The 25312-nt window shown below is 57.4% G+C and overlaps 1 protein-coding gene and 1 long non-coding RNA gene across 5 annotated transcripts in view; one reads left to right on the forward strand and one right to left on the reverse strand.

The window, feature by feature from the left end:
- SAP30BP (SAP30 binding protein) overlaps nucleotides 1-25312 on the reverse strand; it is a 36944-nt gene continuing 11632 nt past the window's right edge. For 2 of the 4 annotated variants that reach the window (XM_003131203.6, XM_003357968.5), the window contains 8 exons: nucleotides 13486-13528; nucleotides 7846-7934; nucleotides 5361-5452; nucleotides 4278-4338; nucleotides 3888-3939; nucleotides 2989-3047; nucleotides 1852-1936; nucleotides 1-1602 (listed from right to left, as the gene is read on the reverse strand). In XM_003131203.6, the coding sequence (XP_003131251.2) occupies nucleotides 1421-1602; nucleotides 1852-1936; nucleotides 2989-3047; nucleotides 3888-3939; nucleotides 4278-4338; nucleotides 5361-5452; nucleotides 7846-7934; nucleotides 13486-13528 (663 nt within the window). In that variant the 3' untranslated portion in view covers nucleotides 1-1420. Of the gene's footprint in view, nucleotides 1603-1851; nucleotides 1937-2988; nucleotides 3048-3887; nucleotides 3940-4277; nucleotides 4339-5360; nucleotides 7756-7845; nucleotides 7935-13485; nucleotides 13529-25312 lie in introns of those variants that run through there. The other 2 variants (XR_014820709.1, XM_084983789.1) reach the window with 2 other exon arrangements.
- On the forward strand, nucleotides 20171-24428 carry LOC146398011 (uncharacterized). The gene is made up of 2 exons (XR_014820836.1): nucleotides 20171-20669; nucleotides 21007-24428. It is a non-coding gene; the product is annotated as an uncharacterized LOC146398011 (long non-coding RNA).

Here is a 25312-nt window from a genome sequence, read left to right on the forward strand (position 1 = left end):
TCACCTTAAGAAGCTTTATTGCCGTGATCTGACAGAGAAGGCTTTACGGAGGGAGGGGCCCATAACCCACAGGACTCCAGACACAACTTGTCTTCAACTGGGATCCAGAGCAGGGATGCTGGCTCTGTTCCTGCTGTGCCCCCTGCCCCACGCTGCCTCCCACTCAAGCTCCACAGGCCCTTGTGGAAGGAGATGGGCCCCTGCTGGGGTGGCCGGGCAGGAAGCCCTGGGAGCTCGGGGCAGCGGCCCCTCTCTCCAGGGCTGCAAAGGCTCCTCCGAGGTGGGGAGGGAGAGAGCCCATCTCTTTTGATGCCAAGTGTGTGCTTGTGGGCTGGAGGCAAGTGTGACTTGATTTCTCTCTTGGGGACCGCAGGGCAGGTCAGCACGCTCTCTGGTCACGCAGCAGCCTCGGGTCCTGCTTTCTGAATGCCCCCTCACCCCAGGGAAGCAGTCCGGCCCTTCACAGCCCGGCTTCCTCTGCGGACACGCAGCGCATCCGCTGGGGGGAGAGCTGCCAAAAAGCAGGAAAGGCAAACGGTTTCCCCCGGACCCGGACTGGCTGGCAGGGGCTGGGAAATCTGTTTTGGCCCTAAGAGGAGCCCAGCGGGCCCCGGCGCTGCCCAGGGCTGCTGTGGGGCAGAGATAACAGGCGCAGGAAGGGCGGGGTGCAGGGTCCTCCCGGGAGCCGGCCTCCTGTAAACAGCGAGCGCCGCCCAGCCGGCCGGGAGGTGATTCATCTCCCGCGGAGCCCTCTGGCCAGGCGCCAACCTCCCTGCGTGGGTTGGGGATCAACCCCAGCCCTTCTGGCAACCGGCTTGACCTCTAAGGCCACGGTATGTCCGAGGAGGGGCCCTAGGCGGGCTCAACCGCCCCCAGGGAGCAGAGGCCCCGATTCCTTCCTGCCTGAGAACTGGCTGGGTTTGTGCATCAGGGTGGCAGGCAGCGGGAACGCGGGGTCCTCCCAGTCCCTGGAGCCCCCTCTGCCCACGCCAAGAGGTGTGCGCTGGGAGTGACCCCAGTGCTCTGAGCAGAACCCCAGGCTTTGTCACCCCACTGCCAACCCTGAGGTGACAACCCAGCCGGGAAGATGGGGGGATGCGTGAGCTTTCACATCTGCCCCAAAACAGACTGCAGAAGAGGCCGCTGCACCCGAGAGGCCGAGGGGTGAGGGCGCGGCCCTTTTAATGGGGCGGCAGACCCCGCGGGGTGTGGGACACCGTCCTCAGAGCCCCACAACTCCGCAGCAACGCCTCTTCCATCTGGAACGCCACGCCGGGGGCATCGGGGGAGCGCGTCCCAGTCCTGACACATTCAGCAGCACCTCCCGGCGGGCACCAGTCACCAGTCCTGTCAAGTCCTGGAGTGGCTCCTGCCCTCGACGGAGGGAGAGTGTCCGAGCCACCCCAAGCGGGTGCCTCCGTCACTGCTTGGCCTTCTTCACGATGGTGCCCACGGCAGAGATGACAGTGGTCTTGGAGCCGCTGGCACTGGTGGTCACCGTGACGACAGCCGGCAGGGTGGCCGTGGTGGTGAGGATGGTGGGCTGCGCTATCGTCGTCACTGGGATGGCCGAGTCCCACTTGCTCTTCCTCTTCTGGGCGTCTGCGGAGGAGGCGAGAGAGAGGTCAGGACCGGCCCCAACCGAAAAGCGACAGTCCCTGGCCAGCAGGCCGCCGGTCTGAGCTTGGGCAGCAGAAACTGCAGGGGCGCCACCCCAGCAAGCCAAGGGGCAGCCAGTGACCTGAGGACCCCACCCCAGGCCCAGATCCTCAGGGTGCCTGTTCCCCCAAACAAGGCAGGATCACCCTCGCTCCAGGTGCGGTGGGGCCGGGAGGCAGAGCCGCCTTCTACCTGCAACAGCCGTGCTGGCCGTGGTGGTGGTGGTGGCTGTGGCGTTGGTCGTGGTGCCTTTCTTGGTGCCCGTCACGAACTCAATCTGGAGGGCGAGAGGGACGAGCCTTAAGACCTGTGAAGCTGCTTATTCACGCTGTTTCGCCGGCCGCCTGGTCCCAGGGGATAGGACCTGGGCGCCGTACAAAGGAGGCACTGAGAACCCGCGCGGCTGCGACTGTCCGGGGAGGGAGGGGTGTCGGAGAGGCGCCCAAGGGGATTTCTACTCCTCTAAGAGAGCGTCCCAAACGGACGTCAGAGCCCTGCGGGCATCGCCGTGTCTCTGCACGCGTGGGCACCCTGCCTTCACACCCAGGAGGACAGCCCTGCGCCCAGATGCTGTAGACGCAACCCTGCAGTAGCCCTGGGGTTTGGAAGGAGAAAGGAGAGAGGGAGTTTAACCAAGAAGTAGGAATGAGGAGCCTCCATCAGCCCCCAGCACCAGCTGCCCGAGAGCTGCCCTGCAGCCCCCCTGCCTGAGGGGGAAGGACGTCCCACAACTGCCAGGGAGGGCCAGGCCACACCTGGGGGGAGGAGCTGGTGCCCCGAGGCCTGCTTTGTCTCAGAGACTTTGGTGGGAAGAGGCACAGTGCCCACGGGACATTTGGTCTCGTGGCCACATTTCTGTTCCCCGAGGCCTGGGAAGAAGCGTGCTCAGGGTCCTAGGATGAGGCCCCCCGGCTACCAGACACGGGACAGAGGGAGGTGCTGAGGCAGGCTGGCAAGGTCAGCTCTGGAAGCCAAGACAGGCACAGACCATGGGGCTCTCGCAAGGAAATACTTGCCTCCACTCAGGCCGAGGAGGACACTGGCGACCCCGAAGAAAGACAGCCCCCGGGGCTCTGTAGCTGCACGGGGCAGGCGACGGGATGTAATGCCGTGAATATAAGACCCCAAGAAACCGACAAGAGCAACATGGAAGTGTCTGTAAGCTGAGTTACAGAGGCTTAAAATCCAGCACATCGGAGGCTGCTCAGAGCACCGCCAGGCAGTAACCTGGCAGAGGGGAGAGTAGCCTGGATGCCCCCAGGCTCGGCCAGCAGGACCCCGCGCTCCCAACACCCACTCTTTCCATCAGGACGTCAGCCCGGCACTTACTTTGGTTCGCTCCTTTTTGGCCTTTTCCAGTTTGTCCATTTCAATCTTCTGGGCTTTGGCTACGAAGACGAAGCCATCAGTTACACCAGCAGCTCTGGAAGAGCCCCCCCCCGCCGCCCCCGAGGAGCTGCTTTAGGGCGAGGGGTCCCCACTCGAGTGTCTGCCTCTCTCCTGGCGCTCTTGTTTGACGGGTCCCTCTGGGCTGGGGAAGTCAAGTGCCGGCCTCAGCTGGCAGGCAGCAGAGGCCTCAAGGTCACAGGGCCTGGGGCTGTGCCCCCCCCAGAGGGGTCCGCTGCTCCTGGGCTTCAGGGGGGTGCAGACCTAGGGTCACTGCCTTCTCGGTGACCAAGAGCAGACGGAACCTTGGCTTTTTAGATGAAATGGTGGCAACTGAAATTAAAGCCAGATAAAACTTGTGGGGGCCAAATGAAGCTACCTCCCTCCAGCCTAGATCTGCTCCATGGGCTGTGGTTTGGGATCTGGTACCTGGGATCTGGGGCCATTGAAATGCCTCCCAGATGGGCCACTTCCAAGGGCACTACACTCCCTGGCCTGGGACATCGTCCCCAGCCACCTGGCTGGCCTCTATCTGCCTTCAAACCTCAGCTCAGACACGGTTCCCTCAGCGAGGCCGTCCCCCTGCTTGGCCTGGTTCAGTGGTCCCGCCTGCACCCCCATCGCCCCCCGCTTGTCATCGCAGGGGCCAGTCCTCGCTCCTGTCCCCTCCGCTGTACTCTACGCCTCCTGTGTCAGGGCTGGGTCTGACTTGTTCATGGCTGTACAGCCAGCTCCTCGGACATGGCCGGACGCAGCTGAGACCCTGAAATACAGGCTGCCTAACGACTGCCCAGGTGGACAGATGGATGGGTGGGCAGGTCGGCAGATGGACAGCTACCCACCTAATGCCTCATAGTAGGAGTCTTCAGACCAGCCGTGGGGGTCAAACATGTCCTGAGAAAGAAAAGCTTAAAGCTGCAGTCAGGGGCAATGGGTGACACGGGACTTTCGACACCCAAGTGCCCTCCCCAGGGTTTCCGTGGATCTTCTGGCCTGGAGTCTCCTGCTTCCAAGGGCACAGGGCTCACTGTCATCCTGGTCTCCTCCGCAGGACCACGAGGGCAAGGGGGCGCTCGCCCCCGCTTGCCCAAGCCAATGACGGGCCCAGGGGCTCAAAGGAGGGACGAAGACCGCAGTGCTGTCACGAGGCCCCTTCGGTGGCTCCTGGCCGAAGCCAGTGGGCTGAGCCCAGGCCCTGGGCACCCCCCTCAGCCTCTGCAGGTGGGATGTACCTTTGGGTAGTTGGTGCCAAGCTCGTCAATCGCACAGAACTGGATGAGCTTCTCGTAGATGCTGAAAGGAGAAAACCACAGGCGCTGAGCAGGCCCGAGGCCCGCGGCCCGGAGTGGCCCTGACCTCGAGACATCGGAACCACTCAGCGCCTGGACTGAGGCAACGCTTCGCCACCCGGCTGAGCTGCTCTAAGTCAGCTTCCCGACGGGAAGGCAGTGTTCCCCGGCCTGGCAGTAAGTCACTGCCGACCCTCCATCCTCCCAGAGGGACGGACTACTAGCCAGGGGCCAGGACGAGGAGGATGTCGAGGCGAGGGCTGCGTTTTTGTCCCAAGTGAACGCCTGACCCTCAGTCTGTGTGGCTGGGTCGGGGCCACCACGCCGAGGCCTGCAGGGGCCACGGCAGGTCCCTGCTATCCGCACACCGGGCTCCTTCCTGGGTGTGTCACTGGATGGAGCAGGACCAAGACACAGCTCTCACCGGCGCACAGTCTCAATGACTTTCTGGGGGGGGGGGAGAGCCGGGGGCGATCACCCAACCGCCATCATACGGCTGAGGGCGCCGAGGCTCCAGGGTGCCGCGCCTCCAAAGCCAGGGCCTGAGAACCCAGCTGGTCCTTCAGCTCCCATGGTTCACACTGCTTCTGGATCTTTTTTTTAGGTTTTTTTTTTTTTTTGCTATTTTAGAGCTGCACCCACAGCATATGGAGACTAGGGGTTGGATCAGAGCTGTAGCCGCCAGCCTACGTCAGAGCCACAGCAAGGCTAGGTCTGAGCCGTGTCTGCGACCTACACCACAGCTCACAGCAACGCTGGATCTTTAACCCACTGAGTGAGGCCAGGGATCGAACGTGCATCCTCATGGATACTAGTCAGATTTGTTAACCACTGAGCCACGACGGGAGCTCTGTCAGTCTGGATCTTTAATGGGGAACCCTGGCGAGGTTAACGCAGTCTGGGTGATGGCCCCTCTGGGCGCGGTGGGATCTGGCTGGGCCCCTCCTTGCCGCCTCCAGGGGCCATCTCGGTCCCTAGTCCAATACCAGTCAGTCAAGCCACCCTGCAGGCTCGTGGGAAACGCACCTGGGGTTCCGAAACTCCTTCTTCCTCTGGATGATGTAGTTCATATCCATTCCCTCCTTTATCTTCCGCTCATAAAGCTTCTGGATCTTGTCCTACGGAAGAGAAGCAGAAGACGCCTGTGACAGAGCCCCGCCCCTCACAGTCCCAGTTGAGTCGCACGTGAGAGCCACAGAACCACACGAGGCCCTGCTCTGGCCACGAGCCTTTGACCAGCGCTGAGCACAGCTAAGACAGATGGAGACGGGAGTGCCTGCTGTGGCTCAGTGGTAGTGAGCCTGACTACTGTCCATGCGGATGCAGGTTCGATCCCTGGCCTCGCTCAGTGGGTTAAGGATCTGGCGTTGCCTTGAGCTGTGGTGTAGGTTGCAGATGTGGCTCAGCTCTGGTGTGGCTGTGGCTGGGGTGTAGGCTGGTTCCATATGCTGCAGGTGTGGCCCTAAAACCCCAAAATAGACGGAGACCAGCCTGCTTTCGTTTGGCTCTGTCCTGACCCTCTCTGTGTGGCTGGCAGAGGAGGAATAAGAAGGTCACAAAGGAGAAGCCACGAGGACAGTGAACGAATCCCCTCTCGGTTCACTGGTTTCTGAGTCACCTGCAGAGGAGCTGCAGGCATCGGCACTGACAGGCAGGGGCTGAATGCTGGCTTTTCATCTGAACCCCGGGCTTACCTTCCCCGCAGGAGACCTGGGGAGGCCATGTCCCTGCAGAGGGGGCAGGAGCAGAGGTCTCACAGCCTCCCCAGTGTCCTCACGGATGGCCGGTCCCCAGCGCTTTCTCAAGAGGCCCTGTCAGGGGTCAAGAGCTCGTTTCCCAGCCAAACTCCCCTCCAGGCCTCTGCTCTGGCTTTCAGCGGGCAACGGGAGGACCACCTGGCAGGGATCAGGCCAGTGCCACAGGAGTCCCCAGGCCCACAGAGACGATGCCCACCACGGATGGCATCAGCACTGCCCGGTGCGGGCAGAGGCCCAGGAGCTGCATCTCAGGGCAGGGCCACCTCCGAGCGGGAGCCGTCTTAGCCAGAAAGGCCGGCGCTGGCCCAGGCCAGGGTTGCTCGGCAGCCTCCCCCACTAGTGGCAGCTAAATACAGACTCTCCAGAAGGAAAACATTTGGGGCCTCTTCACCTGGTGGGGGGTCCTGAGTGAGGCGCCCCAGGAACGCCAGGAGCGGTGACCCAGTCCCTCTGTCAGAAGCCAAGACCGGCCAGAGGACACGGCGAGCAGAGAGGGAGGTTCACAACACGTTTACCGGGGAAGAGACGCCGAACGCTGCGCCTTGATGGTGCCCCTTTAAGGGGGAGGGAGTGAGGACCACCAGAAGGCTCGGCCCAGGGGGGCAGGTCTGTGTTTTACTCTGACTTTCTGTGTCTCCTGGACCATCAGCCAGCTTCTCCCATCCTGGGCGAACTACAATGTCTGCTCAGTGTCACAGCTTCTACTACTAGGAGTGTCGAAAATGGAGGAATATTCTGAACTTGAAGGCTGGGCTGGCCGCCGTCTCTGCCTGGCAGACGGCAGGACGGTCTTGCAGGCTGTGGCTTGCTGCCTTGGCATGGGGGTGACACAAGGCTGGGGGAGGGGCAGGTGGCGGTGGGGACGACTCAGCACCGGGAGGAGGCTTCTGGGAAGAGAAGCCACTGCGCTGCCCCCTCCCCCGCCCAGCAGCCCGGCCCAGGCCGCCGCATTCCCAGCCCCAGGCCCATTAGTCATCCGCGCTGCCGGGGCCTGCGGTGTAGCCAGAGGCACTACAGAACCTACAGGTAGAGCAGGTGGGCAGGTGCCACCACAGGGCAGGCTTGGGTGTCTGCCCTCCGGTCACGAGGTCTCATTCACAGGGGAACGAGGAGGGACGAGGAGAAACCATCTCAGAGACCGAAAAGAGGTGCAAATCCCAGCTGTCCCCCGAGGTCACTCAATACTCCACCTTCTCAGATCAGGTCTGTAGGCGGTTTCTTCAGACAAGCCAGTGAATCGGTATTTTAGGAATATGAGGATACAAGGTTTTTTTTTTTAGTGGTCGCATCCGCAGCATGCAAAAGTCCCCGGGGCCAAGGATCAAACCCACACCACAAAGGTGACCTGAGCCACAGTGGTGACAATGCTGAGTCCTTAACCACTAGGCCGCCAGGGAACTCTGGATTGAAGTTTTATGCACATACCTGCTTGTGATTTTTTGCATTTCTACTTATTTTACATTCTAATGATGCCTCAGTTTCTTCGTAAAGTGTCTCTTGAGATGTTCCCACTGGCTCAGGGTTGCACAGAAAGTGTGTTACTTTCTCCGCCGAGGTTGGGACTGTACTGAGGGCGAGCGGAGGGTGGCAGCGGGAACAGAGCAAACTCCTGAGAGTGGGTTCAGGGGGCCCGTCAGCACTGCAGCTCCTTCCACGGGCCTGTTCTGTTTACAGAAGCCTCCTAAAGTCAGACCGAACCACACACCCGCCCAGGCGCCCTCCTCTACACAGGCCAGCAGCAGAGCTGTGCTTACCTGGAGGTGATTTGAACATCTGCCAGGAGGCTCCGGCGGGATCTTGATTTCATCAGGTGACATGTTTCGGACTCTTTCAGAAAAGGAGGCTGTTGAGGGAACAGAGAATTCTGTGGGTGGGAAGGTTAGGGTGGGGGACAGACATGGATAATTTTAAAAAAACCAAACCAGGAGTTCCCGTCGTGGCTCAGTGGTTAACAAATCCAACTAGGAACCATGAGGTTGTGGGTTCGATCCCTGGCCTCACTCAGTGGGTTAAGGATCTGGCGTTGCCGTGAGCTGTGGCGTAGGTTGCAGACGCGGCTCAGATCCCACGTTGCTGTGGCTCCGGCGTAGGCTGGCAGCTGCAGCTCCGATTAGATCCCTAGCCTGGGAACCTTCATATGCTGCAGGAGCGGCCCTAGAAAAAAAAAGGCAAAAAGGCAAAAAGACAAAACAAAACAAAACCCAAACCATACAACCACTACGGAAAACAGTACAGAGGTACCTTAGAAAACTATACATACAAGTACTGTAGGACCCAGCAGTCCCACTCCTGGGCATATATCCCGATAAAACCTTCACTGAAAAAGATACATGCACCCCCATGTTCAATGCAGCACTATTCACAATAGCCAAGACATGGAAACAGCCTAAATGTCCACCCGCAGATGACTGGATTAAGATGTGGTATATACTCAGCCATAAAAAAGAACAAAATAATGCCATTTGCAGCAACATGGATGCAATCAGAGACTCTCATACTGAGTGAAGTAAGTCAGAAAGAGAAAGACAAATACCATATGATATCACTTCTATCTGGAATCTAATATAGGGCACAAATGAACCTTTCTGCAGAAAAGAAACTCATGGACTCGGAGAAGAGACTTGTCGTTGCCAGAGGGGAGGTGGTGGGAGTGGGATGGACAGGGAATTTGGGGTTAATAGATGCAAACTATGGCTTCTGGAGTGGATAAGCAACGAGGTCCTGCTGTACAGCACAGGGAACTTATCTAGTCACTTGCGTCACTTGCGATGGAGCACGAGGGAGGAAGATGTGAGAGAAGGAATACAGATACATGTACGACGGGGTCACTTTGCTGTAGAGTGGAAATGCACAGAACACTGTAAAGCAACTATAATGGAAAAAAAGATCGTAATAAAAAATGAACAAACCATAAAAGGTACGTCCTGTGTTTTCAGGGAGGAACACGCGCTATGCAACAGGAAATCGGGCTGCTCGGAGGAGCTCTGAGCTGAGATGCAAGGACGGGAAGGAGCCGCGGGCGCCAGCTTGGGAAGAGCGGCCGGGCAGAGGGCACGAGTGTAAAGACCACGTGTGGCCACCTCGTGGCAGGTGCGTGAGGAGAGGCCACGCCCTGGGTGTGAGGGCAGATGTCCCACAGGCAGCTGGGAGGGGGCACGGGGAGCCAGGATCCGCAGCACCTGCCCCTCTCTGGGGGGCACGTCCTCCCGCCCCGGCCGCTTTCAGCGACCAAAGTGAAGTCGCTAACCCTGGGGCTGGGAAGAGAGGGGCGCCGCTGGCTCATGATGTCAGCCTGCTCCGGCCCGCCGCTGGCTCTGCCCCTGCAACCCCCTCACGGCGCTCCGGACACTCGGGGTGGCCCGATGCCATCCTTCTCACCTCAGGCTCCCCTGCCCAGGCTACAGAAACCCAGGGCGCACTGTGCATACGTGACACTGACACAACTATCCGCTGGTTATTAGCTTCGGGCCCTTAAAAATGGACCCATCAACCCACTCTTGGTCCACTTCATTCTCGGGAACAAAAGGTCTGATTCTGAAGAACCACAACTCCCAAGGGACAATTCCCTAGGAGGTCTGGCCGGCCCACCCAAGTTCCTCCCTCTCCACCCCCTTCAGGCTGCCGCTGGCCACCCTGGCGACTGCAGTCTGCTCTGGGTCACTCAGACAATGTGCTGTTTGTTGTAAGGTTCTGCCTGTGCTCTTTAAAACATTCTCTCATGAAAAGGAGCATACAGCGAGCAAATAGCGGGCGGGGCGGGGCGGGGCAGGAGGAAGGCAAAGAATGAACAATCCAGCCCCAATAACACCCAGCAAGTACCGACTGGGTACCCACCATGTGCCAGGCCCCAGGTGAGACTCATTCTCAGCCCCGAGTGGCTACCCAGATGGCCTGGGGATAGCTAGCAAGCCTTCCCCCTCTCTCCCCAGGCTGGGTTAATATTTTCTTCGCAGATAAGGTGCTGTGATTTCTGCTCAGAGCTTCACTAGTCTCAGCTGCCGCCGAATGAGCAGGCAAGTGCTGCAAACACTGAGGCCGGGGCGCAAGCCCAGGGCGCAGTCTCCTAACACAGCTACGTGCGCGATTCTCCCTGTTGACGGATTCTCCCTAGATCTGCCGCTTTGGATGACATAAAGGACAGAGACCGGGTGACGCAGCAGGCACAGTGCAGCCCGGGCACAGTTTCCACCACAGGACTACGTGCTTTTCTTTGGCCAGCACCTTCCCTCTGCCTCCTGCCTCTGAAGGGTGACACCCAGATCTGGCTGGAGTTCAATCTCATCTTGACTTCCTCCTTCCTCCCAGCCCTGGGAGGGCCAGAAGTTCTAAGGCCGGGGCTCAAGGAGGCTCCAGAGCCGGCTGAGAGTGGAATTAGCTGGGGTGTGCTGGTCCCTGCATTTCGCAAGCATGGGCCACAAGAGCAAGGCGGGCCTGGGCAGCTTGGGCCCACAGCAAGGAGGGTTAAGGCTTCCGCGGGGTGGAGGGTGTATGTGTGCATGTGACAGAGAGACAAAGAATGCCCTTTGGCATTTGCCGGGAAAGCCTTTTGGAAAAACAGGGTGTGACACCGTTGCCACAGCAACCCAACCACATTCAGGCTCAAATGGTATATAGTGTGACCAGGAGCCAGGAGCGGGGAGCTCCGCCAGAGCTCGTGGGTCAGGAACGACGGAATTCCTCGGGAGTGGACACATTCAGGAAACTGGATAAGAGGTTATCTCTCAGATTTCAGGAGCACTCTTGCAGTGCTCCTCTTTTCTAAGTCTCAGAACGAACCCAACACATATTGGGCGATCGGAGCAGCCACAGAGCCTCCAACCACCTTCCCCAGAAACACAGAGACGTGTGTCCAGGAGCTGGGGGGCAGCTCCTGTCTGCAGCTGCTCCTGGGTCTCTGGGGATATCCTTGGCGGGCGGGCAGCTGTACTCAGGATCTGAGATGCCTGCTGGCGGTGTGATTCACCCCATGTGCACACCCAAGCCACAGAACCGCGCTGGTATCCATAGCTGCCAGGTACGAATCTGCGCAGAGGCGGCTGGCCAGCTGGCCTTACGTAGCGGGCGGGAGTAGAGGCTGCCTGGCGGGTACCGCGGGGCTGGGGGCAGGAGGCAGTGGAAGGACTGCAGCTCCCTAGAGACATGGAGAACCCAACTCGATTGCCCCCCTGGGGCCATTGTCCCAGGCCTGCCCCCGGGGCACCTGGAGGGCAAGGTCGGGGTGTGTGTGCTCCACTCTGGGGAGCCCTGAGTCAGCTTCTCCGCCTTCACTTGTGCCATTAAACCTGGGGCTGCCCACACACGTGAAAACGCTTCCCACACCCTCGGAGCAACCCGAGTCCTACATCTGGGGCCATGAATCAAAGGAGCTGACGACCAAGGTGCTGGGAGCAGAAGTCGCTCTGTACAGAGCAGCTACCACCTCCTTGGTGAGAAATGGGAGAGGAAGCAAAACCATGAGGCTTAGAGATCCAGCCACTTGTGTCCTCCGCGGGTGAACAGATTCAAGAAATTGTGGTGTCACCCCACAAAGAAATGAAATTAGCAATAGAAAAAAAGAAAGAAACTACAGATGTTCTGAAGAACACGGATGGTTCTCAAGACCGTTACGGGAACTGAAAGAAGCCAGACTGGGGTGGGGGTCAGGGGGAGAGACTGAGTCCACTTATGTCAATGGTTCTTAACTGGGGGCAACCGTGTCCCCCAAGGGGACACCGGGACACAGCTAGAAACATTTTTTGTTGTCGCACCTGGCCGGGGGAGGGGAGGCTGCTGCTGGCATCTAGTGGGTAGAGACCAATGATGCCGCTCTAACCTGTACACACGGTGCACAGGCCAGGCCCCCACAAAAAAGAATTATCCGGCCCTGAATGTCAGCAGTGTCCAGGCCGAGAAATTCCGATTTATAAGAAATTCTAAAAAGGACAAAACCATCGTGAAGAAAGTAGCTCACTGCTTGCCTGAGGCTGAGGGGAGGGGACGGGGCACACTCTGGAGTCAGAGACTTGTTCTATGTCATGACTGGGGTGGGGTTAACACGACCATCAGAACTCACCCGATGGAGCACTTAAAGCTGGCGAATCTTACTCTACGTGAGTTATACTCCAAGAAGCTATTTTTACGAAGCGACAGGGAGGAAAGTGGACCTTGCGGGGCGGGGGGGAGAGGTCGGGGCTCAGAGGGCTGATGCGCGCACAGCGCGGGGCTCGCTGGGCGCTGTCAGCACGAGCGGAAGGCACTGCCTCACGGGGCTGCTCTGACCTTGGGTTCCTGGCAGTGACAGCAGGGACGGGAGGCGGCGGGTGAGGCGCCGGCTCACAGCTGCCCTTGTGGACCATCCCCTCAGGGCGCCACTTTCCAAAGAGCAAACTCTAAGGTTTTAGGAAAAGTCGTGTTTTTATAGGCTCTGAAAGACTCAGCCCATTCTTCAGAAAACTCAGGGACAGGCAGGACCCCGAGGGTCTGGGCGGCTCAGCGTGGCCACGCTCCTACCCGATCCTCCCTCGGGGACCAACACCATGAAGGAGTCTCAGTTCCTTTGGTCAGGAGAGCCGCACTGGGCCCTCCCCGCCCATGCCCGGTGAAGGCACCCTGCCCAGAAAAAGGACCAGTCGGAGTGGCTGCGGAAGCAGCACTTCCAGGCTGAGTCCTGGGCTTCCCAGGGCCGGAACAGGTGAGCCTCGAAGGTTCCATCTGGAAGCACAGGAGCCGGCTCTGCAGGCGGCCTGCGAAGCAGAGCCACGGGGAGGAGGACCCCGGCTTTGAGCAGGCAGGGAGGGAGGGTCACGGTCACCCCAGAGAGGGAGGCTCAACCCCCCATGAGGTCTGGCCAGGCCTTGGGAGAGCCTCACAAAGTCTGTGGCCAAAAGGAAGGCGTTAAGAGACTTTCTAAAAGACTAAGAGGCTGGATGACCCATGTGCCTTCTTCCAGGAATGTAACCGCCCTGGCCAGTTACACAAAGGGTCCCAGACTCCAGGGCTGTGAGGCATGTTCCCTCCTGGGGACAGAGCACAGTGCCAGCAGAGGCCACAGGGGAGGGCCCCTGAGCTCCCTGAGCACATGACTATGCCAGCGGAGGGGGTTGAGGGGCCTATGGACAGAGGACGGCACAGGGGGCACAAGCTCCCAGCTGCAGGGGGCCCTGACAACACTGGCAACTGACCAAAGCCCAGGGCGACACACCATGAACGTGACTTTCAAAGAAGAACTGTTCCCTGGGGTCTTACCCAGACGTCTTAGGAAAGGCCAAAGGGCCTGAGAGACAGTGTGGAGAGACAGCCCACAGCAGCGCAGCTGCCTTGGCCGAAGCAGAGAGAAGCCGGCCGCGTGGCCGGAAGCCAGCTGGCTCTGGGCAAGGTGGGGAGACCTGCCCCCCGAGGTGGCCGGGGTTACTCACCCACTAATTCCTGGGGATCTCGCTTTTCTGCTTCTGGGTTATCCTGCAAAAGAAAAACAGAAACACAAGGAGTAAACCTGGGGCTCCTGACCCATAATTACTCTCTCACTGACACCACTCAGGGTTTTAAAGGAAGGAGAAAAGGTGAAAGCATCCCCAGAGTGAGCTGATACTTTGGGGGCCTCTTGCGACCCCTGCACCTCCAGGCACCTGCTTCAGTCTCTGCTCCACGGCCTCCAGCAGCACAGGACCCCCCAGGGCCGAGGACAGCAAATGCCAGCCATCCATCACCAGCACACCTGGACCATGCCCACGGCCCCAGGACACCAGTGCCTCTACCTGGTGCCCAGGAAGCAAGAGTGGCTACTTTATCACATGAGAATCCCAAGACCAAAGCACAAGAGAATGCTCCCAAAGGATTTTTCTTACATTTTGCTGAAGCAAAAAAAAAAAGAGAGACATTATCCCAAGGGGGCGCTCACGGAACCTGGGAGCAGGCAGGTCAGGGGCCGGGCTTGGAGGCAGCCGCTGTCTGGCTCACCTGGCAGCTCTCCTAACAACGGCTAACGCTCTCTCCAAAGGAGCGCCTCCTCCGACCCTTCATGCAAACCACCCCCGTCGACACCCACTTCCACGTGTCCTTCGGTGCCTGTGGTGTGCACAGACCTAGGAGCAAAGGCTTCTCAGCAGACGGCTTTCAGGACCCGCTCTACAAGTCACTGCTCAGAGTAAACGCTTCATCTAAACCGAATCAAGCTGGAGGAGGCTATGGCCCCGGCTACAGCCACACCCCAGGGCACTTTCCTTGTTCCTACGTCCCAAACGCACACTGGCACGAGTGTACTGTCTCCCCCATTTCTGGGGAAACTGCGCCCCTCAGACACAGGGAGATCAGGGGTCTCGGGTGCAATAACGCGCTGACGATCAAAGTGGCGGCAGCTGTGCTCACGAAGCCGCGGCTCTCACGTTCCCCCCCTTCGCTCAGGGAGGGAGGAGGAAGACAGGAGCAACTCTGGACCAGATGGCCGTGTGGAAACGGCCACGGAGCTCGGGCACCCCTCACGGGGCGATGTCACGCCAAGATGACGTCTCAGAAAGAAAGGCGCAGGAAGGCCACCAGGCCCTCCCCGCCAGCCCCTGTGGCTCCACCCCAAGAGCAGAGAAGTAGCTCTCGGGCCCCTCCGCCCAAATGTCCCTCCTGATTCCGGGACAGGCCAAAACCCCCTCATTCCTCGGAACACTGCGCTATTCATTCGACCTGGGCTGCTTGGCAACCGCTGCCCCCCGCCCCCCGCCAGTCAGGTGGGCAGAGGAGGCGCTCCCGAGGCCTGCGCCAAATGCAGGCTGGCACCGTCCAGCTGCTGGATGGTGCTCCACAGAGAGCCGGTCTCCACAACAGTCCCTTTGTAGCGGGGACTCCGGAGGAACCAAGTGAAAGAGTGTGGCAGTGACAAAACACGGGCCTGCGTAAAGGTCCTTAAACCTTGCCTCTTGGGGACAGCTTTCCAGGTGCTAATTGTGGGAAAACATCAGTTGGGTGCGTCCTCCACTCGGCTGGTTGGACAGGACGGCTACCTCTTTGAGGTGCCCTCGGATTCTCGCCCAAAGGCCGCAGTCCCAGCCCCCCTCCCAAATCGCAGGGAAGGAGGCGCGACGGCCACGTGGGAATTCTACCGCGGCTGCTCAGAGGCACAGGAAATTAGTCACCAAACAGGCAAGTCTCCTCAAAGGGGAAACTATCTGCTCGCGCCAGGGGCTCCTCCGTAAGATGAAAAGGTGTGAGGCTCCCTGGGCTGCGTGCCCCCAGCAGAGGCAGGGATGCCTGCATTTCGCAAGGGCCCGCCCGGCCCAGCCCAAGAGGGGAGCTTTGTTCAGTCACGTCTCAGGGAGAAGAGAGGATGGGGCAGAATTACAAACAGGAAGGTTTTTCCATTTTTTTCAGTCTTTCCTTTTCTAGCCTGGCTCCTCATTTCCCCCAAACTTTATCTTTTCACACATGCCAAAAAAACAAAAACAAAAACAAAAGCAAAAAACCAGGATAACCCTGGTAGTTGGTTTCAATTTGCCAACTGGTCTAGTCTTCTTTTTGTTTTTTTGTCTTTTTAGGGCCATACCTGCGGCATATGGAGGTGGCCAGGCTAGGGGTCCAATTAGAGCTGTAGACCCCAGCCTAGGCCACAGCAACATCAGATCCTAGCCACGTCTGTGACCTATACCACAGCTCACGGCAATGCTGGATCCTTAACCCACTCAGCGAGGCCGGGGATCGAACCCGCGTCCTCAAGGATACTAGTCAGGTTCGTTAACCGCTGAGCCACACAGGAACTCCCCAACTGGTCTTTATTTTTCTGTGCACATACACGGGTGGGGAGTGTCCAGAGCACACCCTGCGTCCATGGAGCCTCGGCCTCTTAATCCCAAACCCAGCCCCCCGCCCCCCCCCGAACAAGCCCTGCCCCATTTTCCCAGCAGTGGAATCCAGCTCCGTGCTCCTTCAAGCAAAGTGCCAACCAAGGACCACAGACCCAACTCCAAGCGAGAGAAGATTCACCCGCCTTCAGAGACCCCTGTAGGGCAAACATATAAACAGGCCTCCACGGACGGGAACCACGCATTCCGCACGAAGGTCTCTCGCAGAGACTTGGGAATCTCTGCTTGTTCAGACCCCTCATTTGTGTCATAGGCACCCCTGTGACTTTCTAAGGCCCTGGAGAATCCAACAACGGGAAGCTGTGCCTCTGGGCGGCTCTAGCTCGTTCCGTTCTGTTTTAGAGTGGAATTCCTCTGCCCTCTGCTGTGAACGGGCTGGGGGCGGGCCTGCGGCGCACGGTACCATGGCATCCCGAAGAAGAAAGCCAACAACCCAAGTTCTTCCAGCTCCCAAAGCACTTTAACCCCATGCTCTGCCCTGAGCCTGAGGAGCAGGGCTTGACTGTGCCCCACGATGAAGGGTCTGGAGCCACAGGGTCACACGTTCTTGCGGTGGAGTCGGATGCGGGACTCTAAGTGACACTAAAGAAAGCCCAGCAAAGAAAGGAGAGCTGGGGTGCCTGGCGGGCACCTGAAGACAGGTGTCTAACACCCCAAAGATGCTTTTTAGAACCATCTGTGCTCAGCTGCCCAGTGAGGCAAGTTTCACCCAATGAAAGCAGCCTTGGGGGGAGGCTGCGGGTCCACGTTCAAAACGCAGACCCAGAGAGACACTCATGCCTTGTATACCAGAAACGCAGCACATTAGTGAACACAGCACCCGTGAGAGTTATCCTGGAAACTAGCCAGGGTGTCAGAAAATACACTTGTTGGAGTAAATGAAAGGACAAAGCTAAGGAGATAGAAGAAGGAAGACACACCACTAAACGGCCAGTGGTTCAAGAAACCGGTTTTACCAAACCTGTTAGCGTCTCAGTATGTCCTTCAAGAGCAGGAAGGGAGCAGTTAAGAGGATACAAGTGAGAAGCAACGAGAAACCCCTACTGTCCTTTTCTCCCCCAAAGCAGTGTTTCGGAACACAGACACGTCTGGCACACCTGCCTGGACTCGCACGGCGCCACGCCCCTGGCCGCCGGGTGGATGTGCAGTTAATGAACTCAGCCTGGAGATCTCTTTACCAGATGGCTGGCTGGCTGGCTGCGTCAGCCGGGGGCATGAAGCCCAGAGCCCCGAGACCCAGACAGACCTGGGTATGACAACACAGGCCCCCGACACAGCAGGCTGAGCGCTTCCCCCTGCTCCTCAGGAAGGAGGAAAGAGCATCTTGCCTAGGACAGCATCTCGCACAGCAGTTCCTGGGAGAAAAGACCAGGGAAGGCGTCTCCGATCTCTAGTTCAAGTCCAATGAAGACACAAGGGAAGAAAAGGCGAAACAAACCCCACGTCTTCCTAAGAAGCCACGGGAGACGAGGGCAAAGGGGGGAGAGAGAGTCTGAGGCCTCCTCTTCCCTCTTCGGACTGTCCACCCTCCCCAGCTCCCCACGCTCCACTCAGGCCCCACCACGCAGGTGCCAGGTGGCTGCTACTGGCTGGGGGGTGTCCCCAGAGAACTGTGATCTGACCCAACAATTTTGGTCTCTCAATCAGCTGTGTCCCAGATTTCTAAGAACCCAAGAGCCATGCAGGGGCCTCGTTCTCAGGAACTTCCTGAAGTGTGGTTCCCCCTGTAGAGAATGTAAGTCCAGCCACCAGACTCTGGTTGAAGCCCAGGAAGGAGGTAAGAACGATACGGCACCATGAAGCGGGATGAGCTGCCACCTGAGCTGGGCGATTTACCCAGCAGAGGAGTCAGGCCCTGGGAGACAGAATGCAGGTTTATTTACAGCTGACAATGCTTCATCCATCCTTCCTGGAACTAGCCCTACGAAGTACAAGCAAAGGTCCAGCTTCCAATCTGAGACAAAGCACCAGAGCCCAAGGCAGCTGGATTCTGCCAAATCTATTTTCTTTCTTCTTTCAGGGCCACACGCGTGGCATATGGAAATTCCCAGGCTAGGGGTTGAATCGGAGCTACAGTTGCCAGCCTACGCCACAGCAACATGAGATCTGAGCCGCATCTGTGACCTACAGCACAGCCACGGCACTGCTGGATCCATGACCCACTAAGCGGGGCCAGGGATCGAACCTGAATCCTCATGGATACTAGTTGGGTTTGTTTCCGCTGCACCACAATAGGAACTCCTAGATTCCGCCCAATCTAAAGGTCGCTTTTGCTCCCGAGTTGGGGGCGTCAGCACACCAGGTCTTCTGATGGATGATGGATGATGATGTAATCCTGCATCTTCAAAGTAGGGGGCAGCTGGGGAGACCGATGTGCAAAACAAAGACTTCCATGCCTTCTGTTCTCACAGCCCTGGGACTGGCCTAGTACTCAGCGAGTCCAGGGACATCTCACCTCATGAGCAGAGCACCCACTTAAAACTGAATCCCCACTGGGGCTTGAGGCCTCCCTGCCCCACTCAGGGTCCGGGCAAAGCTTCTCCCTGGATCACCCGCTCCCCACTCTTGCCAAGCAAGCCCCACTCAGACATCAGGCCTCGGTCAAGGAAGCCTTCCTCCACCCTTCCCCCGTCCAGCCAATGAGGGCATCTGTCCTGTTCTACACTCCCACTGACTGCCTTACCTACCAGTCACCGGCACCCACAACAGTCAGTGCCCTGCCTGCAGCAGGTGCTCAAACAGCAAGAAATGCGCACACATGCACGCACGCGCATGTGCGCGGGCACACACACACACACACACACACTCTCTCTCTCTCTCTCTCCCTCCCTCCCTCCCTCTCTCCCTCTCTCTCTCTCTCTCTCTCTCTGTCTCTTTCCCCTTTCTAACCAGCATTCTCTTGAGTTTAGGGTTTCGTAGCTCCATCACCTGCAGGCTCCAAACCTGTTCAGGTCCACAGTCTCAATGTGTGGACTCAGAAAAGGGAGGCAGCAGAGGATTTAAATAAATAAAGGAACCAGAGCTGCCATGAAGGTTGACGTGGGACAGCAGGAAGGTGTGTTGGGGGGGACGACACCCACACTGAATTTAAAAACCCTCAAATCTAGCTTGTTGCCCCTCATCTTAAGACAAAAAGAATTGTTCTGCAGCTCATTCATTTACTTAGTTCACAAATAACTTGACCAAGCAGTTATGATGTGCCAGGCAATGGCCCCCACACACACACAAATTTGAACAAAACCTCGTCTAGAGGAATAATTTCAGGTATTAACACTTCCGTGGAAGGTCTCATCAACTCTCACAACATCCTGCCCACTGGTGTGCCTGAAGGCCCTGGTGCGCTAGGAAGCCCTCGGGAAGGGATCAAGCTGACAGTCAAACTCAGAGGTTTTCTGAGACACATGTGAGTCACTTTGGTTGCCAAGAAGGCAGCAATCCTGGAACTTTCATCGACCTAGCCCCCAAGCTCTAGAATACAGTGACTGCTTTGACAGACATGGTTAGGGGTGCAGGTGGAGAGCCGGCAGTACCTCCAGGCTCAGGGGAGTCGGCGATCACAGGGCCGAGTCGGGACGGCCCCCATGGCAGAGATGCCCAGCGCGGGTTGTTTTACCCACACACCAGAAGAGCCCGGAGCAAGCCGCCACCAGCACGTTTCCTTCAGTTGTATCCTGTTGGTCAGGATTGGGCCACTGCCACGGCAGGCTGCTGGCCAGGGATGGAAACACGCAACTTATCAGAAAAATGGGCGGAAGTTGGTGGGGCCACTTCGGATGCAATGGACTCGCCTCCACGCTCAGCTCACTGCCAGGAAGGCTTGGCTCCCCGCACAGGGACGCTTTCTACAGGAAAGGGTTAAACAGGCGGCTGCCAAGACAAATGAAACCAGCTCTAGAACCGGCCTTGTCGACCGAAGCAAAGGCGGGAGGGGGACAGGAACCGCCTCTTTCTGTTTCTGGAAATTCTGTCGCCAGCGATGCCCACATGCTCAGCACGGCGCCGACGCCGTCACGTGGAACCAGCCAGACGCCACGTGGAGCCAAGGCTCTGGCCCGAGCCGCTTCCCAAGGGGAGACTTTGTTATCGGACTATGTCGAGTGTAGCCTCAGATGTTATTCCAGACACGCGGAGATGCTGAGTTTCTTGAAAGCTGGAGCAGATGTTCGGAGAGGGACTTCGGGGCGGGTGTGGGGGGGTGTCAGCGGGGGGAGGGCTTGTCTGGGCACGGAGGTCGCTCACATCAAGGACCTGGGCCGGGCTCAGGGCTGGGGCCAGGCTGAGCGTCTTTCTGAAAGGTTTTCCACAAACCCAGTGTCTCTACACTTTGAGTTGTGATGAGGGTGGGGAGCGGGAGCTTGGAGCCCGACGAGGGCGAAGGAGGCAGCTTTGTGAGGCCGAGGAGGACAGCAAAGTCCACGAGGCACATGGCAACAGGCCACCAAGTGACAAAAGCATGACCCTGCCTGGGAGGCAGGTGCCAAGCTGCAGCGTTAGATTAACAAACATCGGGGCGAATGGAAGGGAGTCAGCAGGAAGCCCGGAGCGAGGAAGTACTGACCAGTTCTCATGTACACACTGGTAGGAAGAGGAGCGACCAGCTACAGGGCCAGAGGGCAGGCCAGGACCTCCACGGCCCTGCTCGGGGAAAACCCACCTAACTCCAGAGTTAAGAATACACATAAGGAAAAGCCTGTCAAACCCAGAAATCACTCAGCTGCGTCGCAAAGGACATGGATTAAAACCACAGAACGAAGGTGAGACGTGCCAGATCCCTAAGGACGGGAGCTCGCCTTCTGCATCACCCATTTCAAAAAGATAAATCCCAACGGGGGAAGGAGGCTCCAGCCACGCCTTGGTTAGCAATCCGTGGCATCTGGACCTGAAGGGAAGGAAGTATGTTGGGGCTTGTACGGCTGATGGGCGGGTGGACTGGGCACGCAGCGGCTCCTTCTCGGACGCAGAACCGTGCAGGGGCGGGGGCTTCTGGGAGCAAGTGCCGTCAAGGCCCCGCTGGCAGCTGCGGTGGAGCCGGGGGTGGGGTGGGTGGGGGAGTGGTCAGAGGGAGAATAATGGTCAGTCTTCCCTTTGCAGGAGATCTCGACTTCCAGCAATTACATTCCTCCCAGGGGTGTTTGGCTCGGGACGGAGCCAGGCCTTCGGAAGGTGGCAAGACGAACGACTTGCCTTGGATTTCTCTCAGTCCGGACAACAGAGCCGCTTCCGCAGCCTGCCCTCCTGTCTGATGCTCAGATCACATCACCACCGACAGACTCACAGATCCCAGCCTGGGGCTGGGTGAGTCCTCCCTGGCGTGGAAATTCTGTCACCTGCACTGCACAGGCAACCCCAGCCGTGCTAAAGACCAGGCCCGAAGAAGGCCAGCTGGCCCTTGGCCATTCACTGCGGCGAGAGCAAGGAAATGCCAATGTTACACAGGCCTGGGCGATTTCAACAGTTCAAAGGCCTCACCACAACGGTGAGAAGTTACGAGTGGATGGCTCACACGCCAGCAATGGTCAAGGGCCATTTCCTCCTCTGGTCTTAGGTGAGTCATGCTGTAACTTTACTTTTTCCTAATCAGCACTCAAAGGCTCATGGGGTGTGGGAGGCGGAACACGGGGGCCGGTAGGATAATAAAACCAAGACTCGGGACTGAGCACATATTCGCCGTCTCACACCCTAAAGAGAACTCACTAAAAGCTCACACACACAAGTCAAGCCTGAGGACAATCGCACGGGGCAGACATTATCACGCCCGTCTTACGGATGAGTAAACCGAGGCAAAACACAGCAAAGCAGCTTCTTGCCCTGTAACTGGCAATGTTGGAAGTCAAACCCCAGCCTGACTCCAAAGCCCAGGAATACCACTTCCCAACGTCTCAGCTCCCCCGCCGAGGCTAGGAGGCTGCAAAGAGTAATGGTTTCTATGAAGCGCAACCGCTGGGGAAGCCGACATGCACGACCAAGGAGGAAAAATTCCTCTCCGAGGATGAGTCTGCAGCAGGTCACAGGCAAAGCAGGCATTAGACTCTTGACTTTAGGGGAAGGTGGCCAGATCTACCACCTTTCAACTGCAATGATCAGGGGAGACAGCTCAAGAATCCATGGTGCCCCAGTGAGTAATGTCTGCGTTGACTCAAACGGAAGGGCTGGTCCTACAGACTTAATCATATACGCAGGGGTGCTGCCACCCCGTCCTTAGCCTAGAGATTGCCTGGAGGCATACACAAGAAACGCTACCAAATCCCAAACCCTACGGCCCCCCTCCCTCCCTTCCGGGGTCAATCTAGGGGCCTTCCAATGAGAACTCATTTTTGGTTTTCTCTGGGTCACCCCCTGCCATGGCACACGGAGGTTCCTGGACCAGGGACTGGATCTGTACCACGGCAGCGACCGGAGCCACTGCAGTGATAAGGCCGGATCCTTAGCCCACGGTGCCACAAAGGGCCTCTGAGAACTCAAGTTTGAAAGAATGAGTTATTTCCGGGGGGAGAGATTAATCAGGAGTTTGGGATTAACATATACACACTACTGTATACAAAACAGATCACCAACGAGGGCCTACTGTATAGCACAGGGAGCCATTTGCAATATCCCATAATAACCTATACGGCGAAGAATCTGAGACTGGATATAGGTGTAACTGAATCACTTTGCTGTATGCCTGAAACTAACACAACATTGTAAAACAACTATATTCCAATACATTTTTTTTTTTTTAAAGTGAGGTATTTTGGAGTTCCCCTGGTGGCTCAGTGGTTAACGAATCTGACTAGGAACCATGAGGTTGTGGGTTCGATCCCTGGCCTCGCTCAGTGGGTTAAGGATCCGGTGTTGCCATGAGCTGTGGTGTAGGTTGCAGGCATGGCTTGGATCTGGCGTTGCTGTGGCTGTGGTGTAGGCTGGCGGTACAGCTCCGATTAGACCCCCAGCCTGGGAACTTCCATACGCCCTGGGCGCGGCCCTAAAAAGACCCCCCCGCCCAAAAAAAAGAAGAGGTTTTTCTTTTAACCCATGTAAAAAGCACAGCACAGGAGTTCCCATTGTGGTGCAGCAGAAACGAATCTGACTAGTAACCATGAGGTTTCGGGTTCGATCCCTGGCCTTGCTCAGTGGGTTAAGGATCTGGCGTTGCTGTGAGCTATGGTGTAGGTCGGCAGCTGCAGCTTCCATTTGCCCCCTAGCCTGGGAACCTCCATATGCCACGGGTGCGGACCTAAAAAAGCCAAAAAAAAAAGAGAGGACAGCACAGTTCCTATTCATCAAGAAATCTTCCTGGAAGGAAACTATACAGCATTTTATTCAAAAACAGCTATAAGAACATACTCCTCTTTTACTGCCATAATGTACTTACTCTGGGTTTTATGCTGGCCAGCGGAAAATATGAGAAGGACTAAGCGAAAGGGTGCAAAGAAAGTGGCCGGTATTCCTACCAGAGCAAAAGCTGGTGAATCTCAACCTTTCTTTATCATCCCCCACGTGAAGGTATTTAAAAATTACCAAAAAACCTTCCCTGGAGCAATGTTTTTGGCCACGCCCACAGCATGTGGACGTTCCTGGGCCAGGGATCAAACCCGGGCCACGGCAGAGACCCAAGTCGCTTGGCAGAGACCCAAATCGCTTATGGCAGTTTTAATACAACCCACCGCATCATTCTTAAGTGTTAGTGTTTCATTTGTGTCATGTTATTATCGTTACCCAGCCTACAGCCACAGTGAAGATGTTTCTAACACAAATGAGACCAAAACTGGATGCAAAGCATGTGTTCCATTATACAGACAAACCTGCCAAGATGGAAGAAAGCGTGAAAACGGCAGCACTTTTAGGATCATGGAACGAGGTGATTTTTTTTTTTTTTTGAAATAATCTTGCTCTGATAATGTGACAATAAAACATGCAGGATATGAAAAAAAAAAAAAAAAAACAAAACGAAAACCGCTAGATAGGATAAACCACCAGAAAAAATGTGACAATAAAACATGCAGGATATGAAAAAAAAAAACAAAACGAAAACCGCTAGATAGGATAAACCACCAGAAACACCGTACCGTAAGGCCCTTTCCACGTCAAAGACCTCTAAGAAAAGGGCCAAGTTTAAGCTCTGACAGGGTAAGCACTGCTGCGCCATCCTGAGAAAGAATTCTCAGTGCAACGTCCCACAAGCGAGGGTGCTCCAGAGGCTCGCCAAGCACGGGCACACAGCCCGTCTCCGCTGGCTGGAAAGGGACACACCACACAGCCTGCCCCCCGAAGCAGCCTCCAGGACGAGCAGGGCCCTGTGCTGCCTGTTTGTGAAAAGCTTAGCATCTCTTTTTCTGACCTCCAGCGTCCTGGAGGTGCAGCAAACACAGACAAAGCCATGACAGGACAGTGTCTCATTCTGTACCATCTTGAGAAAGGGGGCCGGTGCTTGGGAGCCTCTTTCCACACATGGCCAGGCGGAGACTGGCTGCCAGGCCCTGAAGCTTCTACCTACCGACTGATGGTCAACAATAAACAGCTGGGAAACAGCATTCAGTCTCCAGATCTTTGATTCGGATACCTTAAAAGCTCAGTCACAACGTGGGGCCCGCAGAGGGACTGGAGGGAAGACGTGTGGGATCAGTGAGTCCGTTCTGCCCACGGCAAACCCTTCAGCTCCACGCTGTGTAAATTAATAGCACACAACCTAGATGCTGGCCTTCCTGAGGGAAGGCAGGTGCACAAAAGCGCCAAAGGCAAGGCCCCTTCTCTCTGCGGAGCCAGGCCTCCTGCGGCGGGTGACCGAGGACCGACGAGGCCCCACGAGGCCCCACACCCTGGACCTCTAAGACCACCTACCAGTGCAGTGCCCAGGCTGCCCATCGTGGCACCCAGGTACCCCACAAAGGCACCGCGATACTTCACAATTTCAAGGGAAACAGCACCGTCTGGCACCTGTCAGCTACCTCGCTGATTTATGTATTATTTTTTCAAGGGGCTGGTCAGTTGAGGAGACAGCGATGCTGACTGTTTGGAGCAAATGACTTAGAAACAGAATCGCTCGGTGTTTCTATTGGCCTGGGAGCCGGGAAACGCTCCTGAGACCCCGAGGGTGCCATCAATGGAGCAACTGGGGTGACTGCCGCCGTCCAGGACAAGGGCACAGGGTCAGACTCCGCTTTGCGGAGGAGGCCGAGTGCTGCTCGTGGCTGCGCTGGAGGCTGAGGGACACATGTTCCGAACTGTCCTCTATCAGGGCCACGGGTGCCTGGGACAGTGGCCGGCACAGCCCTGACTTCAGAGGGGCTGGGCGGGGTTTAAGCGACAGGCCTGTTGTCCTCCCGATGCAGGGAAGCCGCGCCGGGAAGCCGCGTCGGCGTGCTCAGCCCAGGGCTTCCGGCTCCAGCCCAGCAGACCGGCTCCGAGGTGTGACCTC

The sequence above is a fragment of the Sus scrofa genome, chromosome 12, assembly GCF_054392235.1.
Source record: "Sus scrofa isolate SSC_HxYL_T2T_F1_AM1 chromosome 12, Sscrofa_HxYL_maternal_Yorkshire_Landrace_v2.0, whole genome shotgun sequence".
Classification (NCBI taxonomy): Eukaryota; Metazoa; Chordata; class Mammalia; order Artiodactyla; family Suidae; genus Sus; species Sus scrofa.